The sequence below is a fragment of the Anabrus simplex genome, chromosome 6, assembly GCF_040414725.1.
Source record: "Anabrus simplex isolate iqAnaSimp1 chromosome 6, ASM4041472v1, whole genome shotgun sequence".
Classification (NCBI taxonomy): domain Eukaryota; kingdom Metazoa; phylum Arthropoda; class Insecta; order Orthoptera; family Tettigoniidae; genus Anabrus; species Anabrus simplex.
In genome coordinates, this window is record NC_090270.1 from 225,448,665 (window position 1) to 225,470,422 (window position 21,758).

At 36.6% G+C, this 21,758-nt stretch overlaps 1 protein-coding gene across 8 annotated transcripts in view; it reads right to left on the minus strand.

Annotated features, from left to right (window-relative positions):
- LOC136876359 (arylsulfatase G) overlaps window positions 1–21,758 on the minus strand; it is a 387,207-nt gene that overhangs the window by 291,288 nt on the left and 74,161 nt on the right. For all 8 annotated transcript variants that reach the window (XM_068228394.1, XM_068228393.1, XM_067150243.2 and 5 more), the window contains exon 4: window positions 2,905–3,122. In XM_068228394.1, the coding sequence (XP_068084495.1) occupies window positions 2,905–3,122 (218 nt within the window). The remainder of the gene's footprint in view (window positions 1–2,904; window positions 3,123–21,758) is intronic.

Genomic DNA, 21,758 nt, shown 5'->3' on the forward strand with positions numbered 1-21,758 from the left:
CACAAATTCTCAAAAAGTGTTTAGTTTAGCCTCTCATTAACTGTTATGGAAACTGATCAAATATGCTTATGAAACCTGTTATTCAACTATGAAAGCTCATTTAACACGTTAAAGTTGAGGTGTATAGTTAGTGTTTTTTACAGGAAATCTGCAAAAATGCAATATTTGTATTTCAGATTGTAATGGGCTCAGAATGTGCATAATTTCATACCTAGATGATAACCAAAGTTACCATTAATGTGTCTCCCTATTGGGGGTGACAGATGGTTAGCAGTGTAATTGTTGTGGCACACTGTCCTCTGTGTTATGCGCGGTTCTTTTATGCACCTTGTAGTATATAGTTGTGTAATGAGAATTTAATTCAAGTTAGATGTATGTCTGTGCCGAGTGAGCCATGATTATTGACAAAGAGATAGAAGATCTTGAAAAGGGATAAAGTGCTGAATCAAGTGATGTTGAAATTTCGACATGAGGCCACTTTTTCAAAGTCGGAATTGTACAGTAGTTTGTGCAAGATGGATACTAGCCAAGAATTCAATGCTGCATTGTGCAATGACTCAATCATCTCACCAGGCAGTGACAGTTACTGGGGAACATTCTTGGGTTTGCAGAAAAACTTTGTATTTACAGGTAATCCTAAATATCAACCAGTTGATTTCTATCATCCAACAGTTACTGGTGATGTGATCGAAATGATGGTGCACAAGACCAATTAAAATGTAAGGAATGTGTTGCAAGGGAAATGGTTGAATAGGTGGAGTAGATTCTGTCAGTGATCTGATTACATTGTACTGACATGAAGTTTCTTAGACTTGTTGATCTGCATGGACTTAGCACAGTTTCCCAAGCTACATAATTATCGGTCAAGAAAGTATAAAAAAATATGTTGGAGGTCATGGAATGAAGCAGGACATGTTCCTGCTGATTTTTCAGTTCTGGCATTTCAACAATGAAGTGAACTAAGGTATAGTCAGGATGTATAAAATCACTCCTCTTATTCAAAAATTCAATAAGAACTTCAACCTCCTAAAAGAGCCACAAGAAACATTGGTCATCGACGAATCTATAATCGCCATCAAGGGAAGGCTGATATTTTGTAAATGTGAGTAAGGTGGATAAAAATGGAGTGAACGAATTCTAACTGTGATGTAGATGGCTACACCTACACCACTAAAGTGTACTGCAGCAAAAGGATAATAATTGCTGACCCAAGGCTACCACATTTCATAGCTCTTGTGATGGAACTTATGAATCCTCATTTAAACCCTGGTTCAACTTTGTTACAGACAATTTCTACATGTCTGCTGAACTGGCAAACAAACTTCTAGCTAGACATGCCTACCTGGTCGGTACCCTGAGGAAGAATCAAGTTGGGCTTCTGCCAGATCTAGAAGAAACTATCATGAAAGGAGAAATGGTTGCTAAGGAGTCTCAGAATGGTATCATAGCACTCAGATAGAAGGACAAGCAAGAGGTATATATGCCTTCAACTAAATACAGCCTGAATAAGTTTCTTTGGGAAAACACGGTAAGAATAATACAGAAATCTTCAAACTCTCTGTAGTTATAGATTATAACACGGAAAAGTCTGTCGATGTGTCTGATCAGCTATCATCATATAATTTGTCTGCACGGAAAACTGTTAGATAGTATCATAAGGTAGCAACGTAACTCTCGAACCGATATACCTATCGGAATTCGCAGATACGCTTCATCACAATTAACTGTGGTATTTATCTCCTTTTGGAGATGGAATGAACAAAAAAAGGCTGGAGATTCCACACAGAAGAGAAGACAATACTGCAGCATATACTACAAACAGACTAATGAAACCAGAGGTCGAGTGGTTGAAAGAAAAGTTACAACCTACTGTAAACATTGCCCGGACAAACCTTTCTTGGGCAAACCTCATTTTGAGTTGGTTTACATGTGATTTGAATCTTGCAAGAAGTGTCATCCTTTGGCATCATTTATACTATGTCTTGAAGTTCAATGACTAGCATGATATACTGGCATCTGTGTTGTTTTCCTTCAAGTACAGTATTTGTAATACTTTCTTAGGTGACATAACAATAGCATGCAGGAATAAAGCAATAATAGACTCCAATTCATATTACTTTTCTTGCCACTGATAAATGAATCCTGACTGCTGCGGATGTCTGACAAATGTTGGTAAAATTGCATCATCTGTTGTGTAATGCACCACATGTTGAGAAGGGAATGGATACCACGCCACACTTTATGAACACCTTACGTGCGATAGCTTAAACTTGAGGAGCATGGACACAGTACCATGTCACTAAATGAGCCACCACATGAGTAGGTGATTATGATCTCACTACCAAAACTAAACTCATCCTTGTTTGAACATTAAACTTTCTAATCGTAACCTATGCAGTGGTACCAGTAACTTGGATGATGAAAATGGCTGATAGCCAGATACCCTAATCAAACACAACTTGGCTTTGGTCACATTGCCACAACACCAGAGGCAATGAAAAGATTCATTGTAGAGGTTAGTGTTGATGGCCAAAGACCCAGAGGACGTGGACCAAATCAAAAGAATGATGAGGATGAGGATACAGCAAGCAAGTCACCATGCCAAAACCAGACTCCTGCTGCAGCTTGATGCCACTACACCTTTACGTAGGGTTGGATTGAGACAATTATAATCTAATCTAATTATCTCATTAACTATAACAGTTCAAAATTGCAATTATAATGTATCCTCATTCTATCATATGGAATATTTATATTATACTACCTACTCCAGTCACAGGTTTCAAAAATTTTCCCCCCTAATCCCCTAATTTTAGAAAAAATACTATAGAATCTGGAACATTGGAAAAAGCAGATAGGCAATGAGTTTCAGAAATCTATCCATTAATGCTACTATATACATACCTGATAGATATACCTAGAACTTTGCAGGGTACAAATTCCAGTTGTTCACAAACTGGGAGCATCCATGTATCGTCAAGAAATGAGCAGTTTTTAACATTCAAGTTGAAAGTCAAACGACTGCATTGCAATAAAACTGACAAAAATATTTCACCCAATATATCATCACCAATGATTGAATTTTTAACATTATAGACTATTCCAGGTTGCTGCTGTCTAATCTGTAAGAACAGAAAAACAATATTAATAGATATAATGTACATATATATAAAAGAGAAACTCCTAGAAAATGAACAGGTAAAAGATAAACTAGATCATAAGTCAAAGAAAATCCACTTTTATTGGAAGTAATTCAACAGTAGTTTAAATTGAATATTCTCTCAAGAGAAAATGTTCCTTTAATTGTAGTCTTTGATCAGATCACGTTTAGGCAGTAATGATACCTGACCTTTATAACATAAAAAACAGCTGACCTAGAGGATGCAACCCCAGGTGGACGACAGAGGGGCCCACATATGAATGGATTTGGATCAAATATCCCTCAAGAGAACCTTGCAGACCAACAGGTAGCAAAACTAATGGGAGCTTTTTCAATGCTTGGACACCGCTCTCCATGACTCATAAAAATGGAGGGACTGAATTCAGGGTTATGAGTGAAGACTCCAACAGTTCATGTAACAGAGAAGATGGGCAATTCCAATATTCTTTAGCCTTCAGCAGTCCCTTGCAGTGTTGGTGATTATATTACAGATCTGATGCCAACGTGCCATGGTGAATGGCAGTAAGAGTCTCTCCCTGACAGGTTGTGATCCACCTTAAATAAATACATACCACTGGCACTTTTTCCAGGTGTTATTTCTCCCTCCATTCCCAACAGCAATGGGATACGGATGGTTAGGGCAGGTTTCTTGGGTGATACATCTGCATGTTGGCAGTGGGTGTGTCATCTTTCTGAGAACTGTGACTATGTGGAAATTCAGTCCTTCATCTATGTTTGGGGAGGCCTATTTAAGATCACTGCAAGCACGCAATATGCCGAAAGGCCCTAGAAAATCTGCCTCTATCAAAATCAAACACACCTTCTTCCATCCATTCAACGCAATTTGTGAGCACGCATGTTACATACTAAAATCAGTATATTCAGTCATCAGAAACATATGCAGAAGAGAAATTAAGTATAAAGACATTTTTGAAATGTATGCTCGGAAATGAGTTACAGCTGCCACTGATGACAAAAGAATATCTGAGTGAAATTTATGCAGAACCCTTTCTCTTACCTCAAGGAGCACACAACTGGCAAGGATTGAATGGTGAATGTTGTGCACCCAAGCCAAGAGTATATTTGCAACTAATAACGCATGCCAGATTTATCGGTTTCATTTGACCTACAGGACAAGGAGTCTATGTCTGAACCTCTACTTCTCATCTACTATTGAAATAATAACTTGGCTTTCCTGGCAGTCAACAAAGAATACTTTTTTTGCTGTTTGTTTTACGTCGCACCAACACAGATAGGTCTTATAGTGACGATGGGACAGGAAAGGCCTAGGAATGGGAAGGAAGCGGCCGTGGTCTTAATTAAGGTACAGCCCCAGCATTTGCCTGGTGTGAAAATGAGAAACCACGGAAAACCATCTTCAGGGCTGCCGACAGTGGGGTTCGACCCCACTATCTTCCGGATGCGAGCTCACAGCTGCGTGCTCCTAACCGCGTGGCCAACTCGCCCGGTCAACACAGAATAAATTTTCCAGTAACTTTGGGCAGATGATTTATATAAATGAGGTAAAACATTTGTTTTAGAAATAAAACATGAAATTAATATTATTGATTTTTTAAACTAAAAATAAAATAAAATGGAAGACATAAATCAAAGAAGAGTGGGTTTGATAGACAGTTGTATTTAGCTGTGTACTAAACTTCTCTATGGTCAATATGAAATATACAATACACGACCTCAGAGCTAAAAATGTTTGTGTTAAGTCAAAATGTTTGAAATAATTCAAAGTTAGTCAAGCAAGAGTCAATGCATTATTTTTCTTAAATTTAAAATTCATTTGTTTATTGTTTGTAACAGACCACAGGTCCAATTACAATAGACAATAAATTTTACACATACAAATACAATACAAAAATAGAAAAAGAAAAGATATCCAAATAAACTTCTATAAAATAAATAAATCTGAAAAGTGTGGAAATGTAAAAATAAAATAATTTACAAGTATGAAAACAGAATACACATTAATTATTGAAATGTGTAATGTGATATGAGTACTAAAGAAAATCTATAACAATATAATTATATACATTTAAAAAATATAATTAAATAACTAATGATGATGCTAACCTATTAGAATGTTAGTCTCACACATTCTTATTAAAAGAGAGATCTTATGTGCCAATGTGCGTGACTGTGTACAATAACATGGTTGACACTCACTCAGATTGGACACTCGGGACTCGTTCAGTTCCACACCTCTAATGATTAAATCATTAAAAAGTGAGATTAACCATAAATTGTCTTGGTCTCCCTCTACTTAACCTCCATGACCAAGTCCATTATTCTCCTACGTAACCTACGCTCCTCCATTTGCCTCGCATGACCTCACTACCGTAGCCAGTTTTTATATATATAAATTCACCAATCAAGTTCATTATTTTTTGGTATTTCACAAAATTAAGATACCGCAGAAAATTATTTTCAACCCTTTCAAGTTTAGCTACACGAGACTGATAAGACACACACACACATTCACTCACTCACTCTCTCTCACCACATACCTCAAAAATTGCTTTAAACCCATCCCACAGTCTGTTTACAGTTTTATTTACCATTTTCCACACATCATAATTACTTTTTAAGAACTCTCTTATGCCTGTCTAATCAGCCATATGGTACTGCCTAATAGTTCTATTTTTACGACCTTCCTTTCTATCACATTTATTTTAACTACGACAAAAACAACTTTGTGATCACTAATACTATCTACTACTTCAGCTTCTCTATAGAGCTCATACAGTTTTACCATCACAACATCCAGAGTATTCTTCCCTCTAGTTGGTTCTATCACTTTGTGATTCAACTGTCCTTTCCAGATTAACTTATTTGCCATTTGTTGGTCATGCTTCCTGTTGTTCACATTAAGGCTGGCCTCCACTGATTAACATTTAACAACATGTTAACTGTTAAATGTTAACTGGTGACATCACCAACATATTAACTGTTAAATGTTAAATACTGTTTCATTTAACATTGTGTCCACACTTCTAAACACGTTAAACTTTACTTCCTATGTTTATACACAGCTAGTTCAAGGTGGTACCTTGCATTTTCAAACAAGGACAATGGGCTCAGATGAAGAGGATTTGGCCTTTGTTATTGCCACTGTTGCTTCTTACAGGATCTTGAGAAAGAAGGAAAGGAGAATGTGGGTACGACTATAATCTCAGTAGCAGGCACAATGTGGATGACATTTGAATGAGCTTAAAAGACAAGTTCTGAGAATGTCTGAGCATGATTTTAACACATTCACGCCTGTATCCGAGTTACTGCCTATAGCGCGCGACCATGCTGTGGACCGTATCCGAGTTAGCCCGGATAAGCGCAACCTTGAACTGGAGCCATTCCTATGCAGCTGGGATCTATTTTGGTCACAAATATGTGTGAGAGAGATGAAAGTAATACCCTTATGAATGCTTCTACTCACCAAAAACCATATGGCCACGGCGATTTTCCCTCCCAATGCACTTTCTTTGTTTTGTTTCTGAAGATAGCCTAGCGCTGGCACAACTAGCTGCATAGTTGGTTTGTGATTCCACAAGCATGTGCATAATCGCGTTCTGAAGTGTAACCATGGTGTGTAGGGACAATATAAATGATGCAAGTGATGCAAATTTACAAAGCATAGTTTTTCAGCTGCTTGAAAATTATCTTGGCCAGGGGTATACAGTTTATATGGATAATTATTACAAATAGTGTTGGACTCGTGAAACAATTACGGGAACAGAACACTGCTGTAAGTGGAACAATACGGTCAAATAGGGGTGTACCAAAAGATCTAAAGAAACACCAGGAAATTCTCAAACAGGGGAAAAAGTGAACCCGACATAAAAGCACAGTTACGTCTCTCCAAAATCTCAGCTCCAAGTCAACGTCCCGCGATTTTCCCGCCAAAAAGGGCACCAGCCAAGGATCCATCATTTAGGTTAGATGGGAAGAGAAAAGAGCATATTCTCTTGAAGTTTCCTCCATCAAATATAGTCAAGTTCCCCTGAAGAAGATGCAGTGTGTGTTTCAAAAATAAAATTATTAGTGAAGCACGCTATTTTTGTGGAAAGTGTGGTGTTCCCATTCACCCAGGAGAGTGTGACATTACCTAACACACCCTACAGAGATAATAGAGGACTTCATTAAGGTATGTGCAAAATTTTGTTTCCATATCTTGTTTAGTTTAGAACTTATAGTGAAAAGAATTCGTCGTCGTTGTTGTTTGCTCTGCCACCAACAGTTGGAATAGCTGGGCCAGCCCTTTAAATAGCTGCTCAGATGATGGGCATGAATGTGTTAACATAGTTTTGGAAAAAATACCTCCTACCATAAGAAAGGAGGATGCACAGTTATGATGAGCTATTCCACCTCACCTGCGTCTGGCCTCAGGAGATTCTTACATGAGCATCATGTACATAGAGAAAGTGTCCAAGCAACAAATCTTAAAAAATTATCCCTGAAGTATGCAAAGTAATTATATCATCTTTACTGAAAGAATGCATGCAAGTAAATCAAAGACATTTTAATCAAGGTGAATAATTGCATAGAATTTTTAAATTACATTTTATCAAAATACACAACTATCCTTCGCTCATTTTGTACAACATACATAAGACGGTACCGCAGTTAACTGAGCGATTATAGTGTCAAAGAACAGTTTCTGAATATTGAATTTCAGTGTTTCTCAGGCTACTTTGTCCTTCACCTCTTGCAGCTGACAGGCAACAAGTTCTCCGAAAACACCACATTCATCTCTGCTTGCTGCCTGCAGTTTTTGCTTTTTTAACACTCTTCATAGTTCGCAGAACCACAGAGAGAAAATCTTGAGGGTGTTTCCTCTTTATCGGAAGCCTGACTGGGGTAGACTCTACAAAGGTTGAGGTTGAGCTACCTCCAGTGGCTTCATCCTTAGTCTCTCTTACTAGATGTTATCATCACCTGCCTCTTCCATTTGGAGAGACTTGTGCCATCCTCCTGCATCATAAAAGGAAAAACACAATAGGGAACATGCATAATTTTCAAACATTTTTTTTTTGAAAAGTACACCAATGAAATAGTACGTAAACGTATTACAATGAGGTAAGTTGCCGTGTTTTCTACCATTAAAAAATGTTCAAAAGTGCTTTTCCGCAAGGCGAGTGAAACGGCCTATGACGTAAGCGGCGCGCTGTGACGTCATGATCCAGTACCGCATGCAGCTCTACCAGCCATTGTGCATCAGCCGTTACTAAAAGCCGATTGTTTATCATTCGTGATCGCTGATAACTTCAAAATGACAGAAGAAAGGTTCAAAACAGCACAGTCAGACAATCTATCATGTGTAGAGTCATCATTCTTGAAATATAGTGACTTTTGTGGCCGCAAAAATTCGCGGATAAAAAGCAAGTTTGTAAGTGGCATCTTTTATATATGTGGAATGTATTGTAACTCATAGTATTAGGATAACAATGAACCTGGATAGAAATCACATCACTTTCAACATTTCCTTCTAGACTGATTCCCATATTAAAGAATAACATTACATTTTCGGGCTTTCAGCATTAATAAAGTAAGAAATCGGATTTCAGCACTAACATAAACATATAGGTAGCATTATAGTACTAGTCCGCCTCTGTGGTGTAGTGGTTAATGTGATTAGCTGCCACCCCCAGAGGCCCGGTTTCGATTCCCGGCTCTGTCATGTAAGTTGAAAACAAATAGTACAAGGGCTGGATCGGTGGCTACTCAGCCTCGGGACGTCAACTGAGTAGAGGGGTTTCGAATCCCACCCCAGCCATCCTCGAAGTGGTTTCTCATATTTTCCCACTTCTCCTCCAGGCACCTAAGGCCACGGCCGTTTCCTTCCCTCTTCCTTGTCCATCCCTTCCGATCTTCCCATCCTCCAACAAGGCCCCTGTTGAGCATAGCAGGTGAGGCCGCCTGGGCGAGGTAATGACCCTCCTCACCAGTTGTATCATCATACCCAAAGTCTCACGCTCCAGGACACTGCCCTTGAAGCGGTAGAGGTGAAATCCCTCGCACCCCAAACCTAAAGGATTAACTGATTAAGAAAAAAACAAGGAAAGAAAGAAAGATCATAGTACTATAGGTCTATAATCTATCATTCCCGAAAAAATATATATTTATGGTTGGGGCAACTGCCCTACCCACTTCTGGGGCCCATGAAAGAGAAACATTAAATATCTTGGTGTAAACATGATAAAGATAAAGATAAATATGACTTCATCTAGTTTTCACAAGTCGGGCTGAGTGGTTCAGACAGTTGAGGTGCTGGCCTTCTGACCCCAACTTGGCAGGTTCGATCCTGGTTCAGTCCGGTGGTAGTTGAAGGTGCTCAAATACATTAGCCTCGTGTCGGTAGATTTACTGGCAGGTAAAAGAACTCCTGCAGGACTAAATTCCTGCACATCGGCGTATCCGAAAACCGTAGAAGTAGTTAGCGGGCGTAATATCAATAACATTAATTACATTTGGCTTTTAACAAGCTGAGCATATCACGCAAGAAAAGTGTCTTGGTGACATTTTGGTCGTTCAATACAGGAATGTCTTTGGGTACTGTGACTTTTTTTTTTTTTTTTGCATCGCAGTCACAGATATTTAAATCTAAGAATTTCATTTTTTGTCCGCATTGAACTGAGAACGCAAGATAGGAAACTTAAAAGGGTCCACCTTTTCAATACAAATAAATGTTATAAGTTTATTTACAACATATATTTACACTTGGAACTAGTTTCGACGCTGTTTGGCGTCATCTTCAGCCAAAATGTGGGAAATAGGCATAGGCGTAAGCATTCAGACATTTACATTATACAAGATGTTAAATCAGTGTGGTTAAATGAGAGACATGAAATAGTGAATTACAATGTCAGTTTACAAAATGGTCATGAAGGATGAGTCAAAATTGTATAAACATGAGTTAGGGCTCAGAAACATAATCACTTAAAAAACATATAAACCGCAACAAAACCACGCGGAAGTTCGAGATGAAATTGGCATTGGAGATTCAAATTATTTCAGACACTCTTCCATTGAATGTTGCTTGCCGCAAGTGTAGTACATGTAAATATATGTTGTAAATAAACTTATAACATTTATTTGTATTGAAAAGGTGGACCCCTTTAAGTTTTCCTATCTTACAGTCACAGATAGGTCTTATGGTGACGATGGGACAGGAAAGGCCTAGGAATGGGAAGGAAGCGGCCGTGGCCTTAATTAAGGTACAGCCCCAGCATTTGCCTGGTGTGAAAATGGGAAACTATGGAAAACCATCTTCAGGGCTGCCAACAGTGGGGTTCGAACCCACTATCTCCCGCTCACAGCTCCTAACCGCATGGCCAACTCGCCCGGTATTTTTATCCTTATTGACTTGGCTTGTATACCCTAAAACTTAGGCTTAGTTGGATAATTATTAAACACCAACATCGCTATTTTCACCTGTGTGCAATTATGTTATTTATTTCACTAATATTATGATAATTATTATAATTGAGCAATGTTAACTTATAAGACCCCAACAGACAAGTTTTGTGTAGACATATATATTTGTTAAATTCACGTTGTTTTCTTTCATGACGTACACGCCTCTTTTTTGTTATATTAGAGAGTATTTAGCTATAGCCTAAATTTCTTTACAAATGTAAGCTCTTCAATAAAGACATAAATAACTGTCGCATGCCAAGATAAATTGGTATAGTTAGAGCTGTCAATATGGTTCATAACCCCTTTGGTTTATTCCCTAGACATGGATCACCCAAAACATAGGTTAGGTTTGGAGAATACTTTAATAATCAGCATTAATTAATGCACTGTTTATTACTTTCATATTCCAAGATGTAAATGAAGCATTTAACTAAAGCACCATACATTAAAATTCAAAGTCTTATCACTAGAACAGCTGACAAGGAAAAGTGATTGAAAATTCAAACAAATTCAACTTACGTTAAAATGATCTTTAAAAAAATAAACTGTAGACTTTTCCGATATATCACCAGCATTTCTCCGGCTCGCCAAAATCCATTTCTCCCTAGTTTAAGCGTCTTTGGAACATTTATAAACAATTTGTTTGGGATGGCATGCAATGTGCTATTGCTCATCGGAACTTACACCATTTATAAGTTTTCTGCCTCACTGTCTGCGCAGGATTCATTTTAAGTCTAAAATATACCACTCAGATTATTATCCAATGTATAGACTTCAAATTTAACCAAACCAGATACTAACATCAAGTAGAAATACGCTAAGTGTATCCTGCTTCTCACAGCACACTATGTGTTATTTCGTCTGCTAATTCAGTCAACCTGTATGATGACGTCAGACCAATGAGATCGCGTATTGCGTGACGTGACATTTTCATAGTTTAATTTAGATTTTTATCATGTTTGGATTTGTTATTTGTACATTCTGATCACATTTTTGAATTCTGCGTGAAATTTTAAATCAGATTAGCATATTTTTAATTAAAACCCCGGATCATGCATGTTCCCTATTTTGTACATATGATGTATACAGTAGTGGCATTAATTCTGACACTTTGTACAGATTCATTGAATATTGCATTCAGGAATTTATTTTAGTTGAAATATACATTATAATTTGATGACAAATTTTCAAGAAACATGTCCTAGTGTTTGCTGTTTGAAAATGTAAGTTAAAATATAAAAATGTAATTAAAAATTTGAAAATTAAACAAAATACTCACAACCCAACAATTTCACGAAGTTACAAATTATTTGGTACAAAATTTATTGCAATGTTTCTCAATACTTCATGGGATATCCTCTTGATTTAATCACTGCCTCGATTCTGTGCGGCATCGAGTCTACCAAATGTCGGAGATCTTCTGGTTTGATCGCTCTGAACCATGATTTGACAGTGGCCTCTAGTAACTCCCTCTTGTTAATGGTATTCTGTCATGAAACCAAAATTTTCAGCCTTGACCACAAATTTTCAATTGGACTGTTGCCATGCCAAAGAAGCACACTATTGTGATGTTCAGCAAACCATTTCTTATTGATTCTAGCACTGTGACATAATTAAATTGAAATAACAAATAACGTAGTTCAACCTATTCAATACAAGTAAATAAGAAATGTGGTGTTACATTAATATTTAATTATAAGCAGAAGCGGTACCGGTTTTGACCCCAATCATCAGCCGAATAAAATGCAGAAACAATGCATAGGTAAACAAGAAATTAAAGAATGAGACTTTAACAAAAACAGTTGAAGAAGCAATATAAGGTAAAGGGGATAGGCACTGCATGATTTTAAATCGTAAAATTTAGAAGAAGTAGAACGTCAGTCACTTAAGGCGCAATCTTCTGAATAGTAGCACAACACACGCAAAGTTCGGCACTGTCACACAATGTTTACAAGAAGCGGAGAACAGTTACGTGAGCCAGCCTGCATATACTATCAGGCGCGAAGTCACAACACAATTTAGTCAATATGAAGTCCCAGAATTGTGTAGAAGACGGAGACGAGTCGCTTGATTGAAGCAAATTGCTAGCTCTTGAAGATCAGCGCAACATATTCAATGTCCGGCACTGTGCTTTCAAATGCTGATGGAACTCAGTGAATAGCTTAGTGATCCAGTCTGTAATTGTTTCAGTTGCGAAAATGTATATCTCTATATCTATAAAATACAATTTAATATAATTGAAGTTACGTACTTCAATATATAGATATATACATTTTCGCAATTTAATATAATTCATTATTTGATTTGTCGGAACAGAACAAATAACAGACTTGCTTTACAGCTGCACAAGCATGTAAAATAATGATATTTTTAAAATTGTCTGTTAAGTCTATTTATTTTTAATAAAAATACAACATATCCCCTTTTATAAAAATGATGTTTATTTAGTATACATATGTGCCATTCGTGGCTATTGGGTATCCTCTCTTTCTTTCATTTAGTCCACGTTGGCGTTCAAGAAAATCCGCAGTTAAAGTCGGAGAATATCTCAGGGATTATGTAAAACATAAAATATTTTACGTGACTTTGACTGAGATTTATCCATTATCTCCCCTTCATTTTCGATATTTAAGTTTGTGCCGTAAAAATTCAACTGTCAATTCTACAACTTATTAACTATAACTTATATACTATAAGATCAACTTATATTAATATTATAATCTATAAATAATATTATTATTAATAATAATAATAATAATAATAATAATAATAATAATGGATTAAATTCTTAATAACTATTATTTATTCAAAATAATGTAGTATACTTTGGATAAGTTAAATCTTTGATTCCAATATTTTTACTATTTACACTAATATTTATCTGAAAGTATTGTTTTGTATGCATTCTCTTGATCTTGACATTCTAGTCCGCAATCATAGAATATACTATCAGCTCTTCCAAAGTCTTGACTTCATAAACAAATATAATTCCTCTCCTTGAAGTTTCTTTTTGCTAGTTGTTTTACGTCACACCGACACCTTAAAGTTTGCTCGGATTGAAATTACTTAAATGAAAATCACCTTGACCTCACATAAATTACTATTCACATATCTCCTATCTCTTATTGAAGAATAAAAATTCAAGAATTCTTTATGTTGAAAAAAAAACCCCTCGATTAACATGATTGAAAGTATTGAAATTATACAATAAGAATAAAAGAAAATTCTTCAGGTCAACTAAGAATGATTAAGGCGGATTATTTCATTCATCTTCGATGTCTGCGATTAATTATTTGATTAAACATACGCAGAATAAGATTAGTTTCACTTTTGTAGCTTTCAAAATACTTTCCTAATAGGTAAAACTGTCCTAAATAGTTTTTCAACAAATTTGTTGACAGGTTGTATTTAAGTCATATCACATCATAAAATTCAATCATATGATTGCAAGTCGACAAGCAATACCATGGATGAACTTCCTAATTCTTTAATAGTGTTGGCTAACAAAATGAAGATGCTAAGAATGTGTCTGCTATCAATGATCTGCTATTTCAGTTTAAATCAGCTTAAACCTTAAATATAATATGAAATTCTCTTTGAAGTTGCCATCAAAGTCTTTTTTTTTTGCTATGGGCTTTACGTCGCACCGACACAGATAGGTCTTATGGCGACGATGGGATAGGAAAGGCCTAGGAGTTGGAAGGAAGCGGCCGTGGCCTTAATTAAGGTACAGCCCCAGCATTTGCCTGGTGTGAAAATGGGAAACCACGGAAAACCATTTTCAGAGCTGCCGATAGTGGGATTCGAACCTACTATCTCCCGGATGCAAGCTCACAGCCGCGCGCCTCTACGCGCACGACCAACTCGCCCGGTCCATCAAAGTCTTAACTTGAAATTATTTTTGATGACCATAATCTATTATTGTCTCGTTAGTCCATTATCAAATTGCCATAAACTCATATTATAGGTTATTCCATATTTCACATCATTACTAGCATCTATTTTAACCTTGATCCATATTCGCGTTACTTATTCTTTCATTAATTAACCCTGCATAAAAATCTTTCCTCATATGTCGTCATATTTATCATAATTCCTCAACTACTTTATCCAAGATATTATTCCTTAATCTCACATTCCTTACCTCATAATTTCATCATATCCTTACATTGCCGCATATGCACATATTATTTAATCAATTCAATGTAACGCACAACTCAATTAACTTCTCAACTCAGAAAAATTAAAATTTCATGGATCAACAACTAACATATTCCTAGCAATATGCACTTCACTTATTAAGACATTAATATATTTAACCTAAATTGACTTACATTTGGCAATACGTTGCCAATATTTATGACCTCGGTAACCTATAGCTTGATATAAACCTATATCGTACTTCATATTCATCCACTATCTTTGGTACTGCTTCTTGAGAATAAACTGAAATATTGTTAGCATAACACTTCATTGACATACGCATCTCTTCCTACACTTGGATGTGTTTCAATATTTCGGAAGACTACCTATAACCTTCCTTAAAACATCACTATTACGTAGGTGCTTTGAAAAGTTCTCGGAATGTACTAGAATTAAGTATCTTACCTCGGTGGAACTGCTTTTATTTTTCAACATAGTCTCCCTGTAGACTAATGCATTTGGTCCAACGATGTTCCAATGCCTTGATCCCATCTCGAAAATGAGATTCCTCCAGGCCTGCAAAATACCTCTCCAATTCGGCTGTCAGTTCTTCCCTTGTAGAAAATCTCCGTCCACCGAGAAAAATTTTCAGCTTGGGGAATAGATGAAAGTCTGATGGTGCCAAATCAGGTGAATAAGGTGGATGTGGCAACAATTCGTACCTCAGTTCATGAAGTTTTGCCATGGCAATAACACTTGTGTGCGGCGGAGCGTTGTCCTGATGAAAGATGACCTTTTTCCTTGCCAAACCAGGCCTTGTTTTGCGTATCTTTTTCTGTAGTTGGTCTAGGAGGTTTGCATAGTATTGCCCCGTAATTCTTTGGCCAGTAGGAAGATAATCTATCAGCAGAATGACTTTTGCATCCCAGAAAACTGAGGCCATGACCTTTCCGGCCGAACGCACTGCCTTTGCTTTCTTTGGTGGTGGTGAATCAGCATGTTTCCACTGCTTTGACTGCTGTTTTGTCTCTGGGGTATAGTAGTGGACCCAAGTTTCATCTATAGTCACAAACCGGCGCAAAAAATCTTCTTGGTTGCACTGAAAATGGGCCAGACTTTGTTCGGACATTTCCAATCTGGTGCGTTTATTGTCCAATGTCAAGAACCGCGGCACCCATCTTGCAGATAATTTTTTCATACCCAATTCTTTGGTTAAAATATAATATACCCGTTCAGAAGACATCCCTATAGCTTCAGCAATCTCCCGCACTTTCAGTCGACGATCCTCCATGACCATTCAATGCACTTTTGCGATAAATTCTGGGGTCGTAACACTTTTTGGCTGTCCACTACGCGGATCATCATCCGTTACAAGATATTAGAATCATTCCATATTGACGGTTTTCACTTTACAAAGGTGAAAAATGAGAGTATCCTCCTAATTCAGTACATTATATATTCCGTCATTAGACGGAGTAAACAAAATCAAACATGTTTCGGCTCGTTAGAGCCATCTTCAGTGAAAAAAGAGGGGGGGTTGAAATAATTTAGATAATATAAGTTGAAAAATGCTAAAAAAAAGCATAATGAAGGAGCAAATGAAAAAAAACAAACAAAAGAGAGTCTATACAGAAACAAAATTAGCACAGAAGTACAATATTTACATCAATATGCGGAGCAAAAAACAACTCAATGCGACAAAATTCAGTGAAACAGGTGGTAATTTAAAATAATAATTGAAACTAAAAACTGTGTTAACCTAAGAAACAAAGGAATGAAAAAACAACATGTAACAATTGTTACTAAACCAATATTTTGTAAACTATGAGGTCCACAACCTCACCATGTGCTACTATTGTTCACTTCCATCTGCATCATTTGTTTTTTTCATTCCTTTGTTTCTTAGGTTAACACGGTTTTTAGTTTCAATTATTATTTTAAATTAACACCTGTTTCACTGAATTTTGTCGCAATGAGTTGTTTTTTGCTCCGCATATTGATGTAAATATTGTACATTTGTGCTAATTTTGTTTCCGTCTAGACTCTCTTTTGTTCTTGTTTTTTTCATTTGCTCCTTCGTTATGTTTTTTAGCATTTTTTCAACTTATATTATGTAAATTATTTCAACCCCCCTCTTTTTTCACTGAAGATAGCTCTAGCGAGCCGAAACATGTTTGATTTTGTTTACTCCGTCTAATGACGGAATATATAATGTATTGAATTAGGAGGATACTCTCATTTTTCACCTTTGTAAAGTGATCATCATCCAAGCTCTCCCGACCAAATTTAAACTCGCTGGTCCACTTGGCAACAGTTGAAAATGAAGGAGCAGAGTCCCCCAGTGTGTTCTGAAAGTCGGCATGAATTTCCTTTGCTTTCATACCTTTCTTTACAAAGCATTTAATCACTGCTCGAATCTCAGTTTTTTCCATTGTCACAAATCACTACGCGGGAACAACAACAAAGAGTCGTCACTACCACACTCCTGCAGCTAGAGCACTGACGCGCCACGTGTTCACTCACAAAGGATGTGTGATTATTGCACGGGAACCTCGTTGTTCTAGCACTGACATCTAGCGGTGATTCCGAGAACTTTTCAAACCATCCTCGTAATTCACTCTCGTTGAAACTACATATTTAAAACAACTCATGAAGATAATAATGACCTATTCCTTATAAACATCACAATCAACAACACTCTACAGCTCTTCAACGCGTACTAAGTGTACGTAACACGACCTAATAGGTTGAAAGTCAGTTTCGATTACAATGCGGTTGTGAAAATTCAATATTCATTGACTTGGCCCTCAACGGGAAACTTAAACGCACTCTACAGTGTGATGGTAGTAGTACCAGACCTGTAGCTCAGATCCTTTCCAACAGAACAAAGATGGCCTAGGCCACCATAGCTCAATTGGTAGAGCAACCGACGCAAAATCGGGAGGTTGTGGGTTCTGATCCCACTGGTGTCTGGTTGGCCATTTTTGTTCTGTACTTGAACATCTCTTCAACGCGTACTAAATGTACATAACACAACCTAATAGGTTGAAAATCGGTTTCGATTACAATGCGGTTGTGAAAATTCAATATTCATTGACTTGGCCCTCAACGGGCAACTTAAACGCACTCTACAGTATGATGGTAGTAGTACCAGACCTGTAGCTCAGATCCTTTCCAACAGAAAAAAGATGCCCTAGGCCACCATAGCTCAATTGATAGAGCAACCGACACGAAATCGGGAGGTTGTGGGTTCGGATCCCACTGGTGTCTGGTTGGCCATTTTTGTTCTGTACTAAACATCTCTTTCAATGCGTACTAAATGTACGTAACACAACCTAATAGGTTGAAAGTCGGTTTCGATCAGAAAAATATAATTAATTTTAAAAATAATTTGTGAAACTTATCTTATTTTGCGTGTGCTTGTGGGCCTGGATAGTTGCTGCTACATCCTTCCTCGGGAACGTTCCTCTCTGGACCTCGGTTCAGTCATCTACAAGTCTCCGCAGTTGAACTCGTATTCATGGGTAGAGTCGGCTGGATTCCATCAGATGTCAAATCCCCTCTTTGATTTAGCAAGCCATCATGACGTTCTCGGACACATGCATGAAAAACATACCCAAAGAAAATGTTAATATCATCTTCTTCTTAGTCGCAAAACCTTCTTGTACTATTACTATGTTTTGTATGTATGTATGTACTATGACGTCAAATGACCTGCTACAGAAGTTTCTATGATGTTAATGGTAGCTTAGTATCGTCTAATTTATCGATAATCTCTCTCTAAATATTAGAGTTTTCTTAAAATGTTTCCTAGAGAAACTTTTGTTATTCTTCAGTGCAATCCCAGTATACATTCAATTGTATTTTTATCTCCTCCTATATATTTTGCTTTAAATCTTGTATATTTGAGAGGCACAGCAATAGGATTACGTAATATGTTTTAGTTTTATCGATAAAATTTGGTATTCTTCCTTTAAAATACGTTATTTTCTTCACCAAATTTGTCTATCGAACTTCACCGTGGCTTATTTCAATTCAGTGTTCGATTGTTCTCCCTGTTGACTTAACAATTTGAAATTAGCACATTTATCTCGGTCACGGTCACTTTGATTCCACTTGCTCGTATCATTTAACTTGTATTTTCTGCCGTTTGATATACTAATATTTTAGCATTATTCAGGCAAATGAAGACTTTAATATTCCACATTAGATAATCAGGGCAATGTAATGGTACACATATCATAAACAAAAAAATAAAAGCATACTTTATTGATTTAGTATACCACAACTTACGTACATCTCGTGATGTTAAAGTGAATGAACATTTCAATAAAGTGTCCAGAATTAATGTTTCAGGTAACATTCTCAGAAGAATGCTGGTCGGAAAAGGAATTTCATGAAAAATGGAATTCCCCTCACTGTATTGGTGCGATGGAGGGAAAACATGTAGTTCTCCTAGCACTGGTGGATGCTTCGTATAAGTCATTTTTGTAGACATTGGCTGCCAAGACGAATTTCTGATGTTTGAGTATTCAGGAATACAACACTATAATTACAGGTCACTTGAAAGTAATGGTCTAAATCTTCTTCTACAAGAGAAACCATTACCAGGCTGGCAGAATTCTATACTGTACATCATAGTCACTAATGAGGCATTTCCACTGCCAAAAAGAAACCATTTTCCAGAACACATCAGAAAGGATCACAAGAAAGAATATTCGATTACAGGCTTTCAAGGACTCAAATAGATGTGGAAAATGTTTTCGAAATTCTGTCCTCGGTGTTCACGGTTTTCAGAAATCCTATGGCAGTTTCAGTGAATACTGCAATTTCCGTGGCAATGCCAAACTCAGTTTTGCACAACTTTCTCTGACGAAGGATTCCGTCGAGGGCAGGGTATTCTCCAATAGGTTCATTTGACAATGACAATACAGATACTGGTACCATAATTCCTGAAATGTGGAGGAATGAAGGAGGGTTGGAGGGTCTTTGTCCTTTACGAAGGATACCAAAGAGAAACACACTTCCCCAAAAGGAAGTAAGCGAAGAGTTTGCCGACTTCTTTACCACAGAATTAGCGAGTGTGTGTTGGCAGAACAGAACAGCATGAACGAGATTAAAATTGATATAACCTATAAGATTTTTGATAATTTCTTAGGTAGCACATTAGGTATAAACAGGCCACTTTTGATCTAACATGTTCAGAAAAGTGCTAATTTAGTAGAAATCTTCTCTTCAGATTAGTGAAATCATACGTGATATTATACTGAATGAAAATGAAATAGAATATAACATACTGCAGATATTTAGAACATATAAGTCATTGCATTGTGAGGTTTTTGTTTTGTTTTTTATTTCAAAGATTATGCCATATTTTTAATTACATTTTCTCAAATGACTCTGTTTTAGTAAGTGCAAGAAAAATGTTTCACAGTCAATCTGACATGTATGTGGAATACTGATGCACTTTTTGTTCACACACTGATTTCTTGTTCATAAAATGACACATTTGGATTCAGATTTTTAAAAAGTATTTTGGTACAAAACAGTTAATAATAAAACATACTCTTAAACATGCTTCTTCAATATAAAATGAATAAACCTGGTCTTAAGGAAATATAACTCCATTACAAATGCTTAAATTGTAAAAGTCTCTCAGACACTATGTTACCAGTTATGTTCCTTTCTTTATACTACACCTGTTGATGGTTACTGAATACAGTCTTATACATAAAAAAGAGGGTTAAAAATTGTTACACTATGAAAACTCCTAGTGACAAGACCTACATTCCTTATAGAATTTAAAGTGATTCTGTCTTGGTTAGCCTTATTTAACCACCTCTTATTATATTAAAACAGATGATATAAAGTTTTATGAGATTATATGCAATTATAAGGTTATGTACGGAATATTAATAAACTTACCTCAAGAGTGATGTTTGTTCGTGTCTTGTTGGGAGTATATCCTCCTCGCATCATAATCATCACCTTGAATGCAAACTACTTTGAATAGTACACTTTATATGCATTGCTCACGGACTTCTTGCTATTCTGCAATTTTTGTAGTTCCCGGCTATACTGAGAACATAAAGAGGCTTTTGTTTTCCCTCCAAAGTTTCTCGGAAATATTGAAATATTACTTCAAGTTCCCTGAAGCTGTCTGCCTTCTTCATTTTATCTCTGTATTCTTTTGCACAAACATCCCAAAAACAAGGCCTTTCAACAATTGCATTAATTAATTCTACATCCTTTCTTGCATCCACTCCATGACCAGAAAAGCAATCGAATAACACTTGAGAAACAATAACAAAATGAATGGCTACAATACCGTCAGCTCAATTACACACTGTTTGCCTATATGAACTTTGCTGAAGCCATGCCAATACCACATGAACAATGAATAGATTTAACATGTTTTCCAATCGTACTGGAAAACTTGCCAACATGTTAAATGTGTCAACTTCAACATGTCAAGTTAACATGTTAAGTCAACTATGAACCAAATGTTCATATATATGTCAATTTCAACATGCCATTTTTAACATGTTGTTGTTAAATATTAATCAGTGCAGACCTGGCTCTACTTTCCCTACTGACATTGGTAAATTGAAATCACCTGCTAAAATTGCGTTCCTTTCCAGATCGTTTTCCACATAGCTGATTATCTTATCAAATAATTCCGAATTAGCATCTGCATCACCCTTTCCAGGTCTGTACAATCCAAATACAACAAGTTGCCTATTATCTTCAGAAATGAACCAAGAATTCCATATTTGTCATCTTTTAACTATTTCGTAGCTTACAAATTATTCTTTCACCAGAATGAATACTACACTTCCTACCACTCCTATCCTGTCTCTACAATAAACACTCCAGTTCCGTGAGAAAATTTCTGCATCTATTACCGGTATATTACTTCTCAGCTATGATTCAACTCTTATTACAATATCTGGTAAGTATATACGAGGGCTATGCTGAAAGGTTTTAGCAGAGTGTGAGAAAAAAATTTATTTGCAAAACAACAATTACA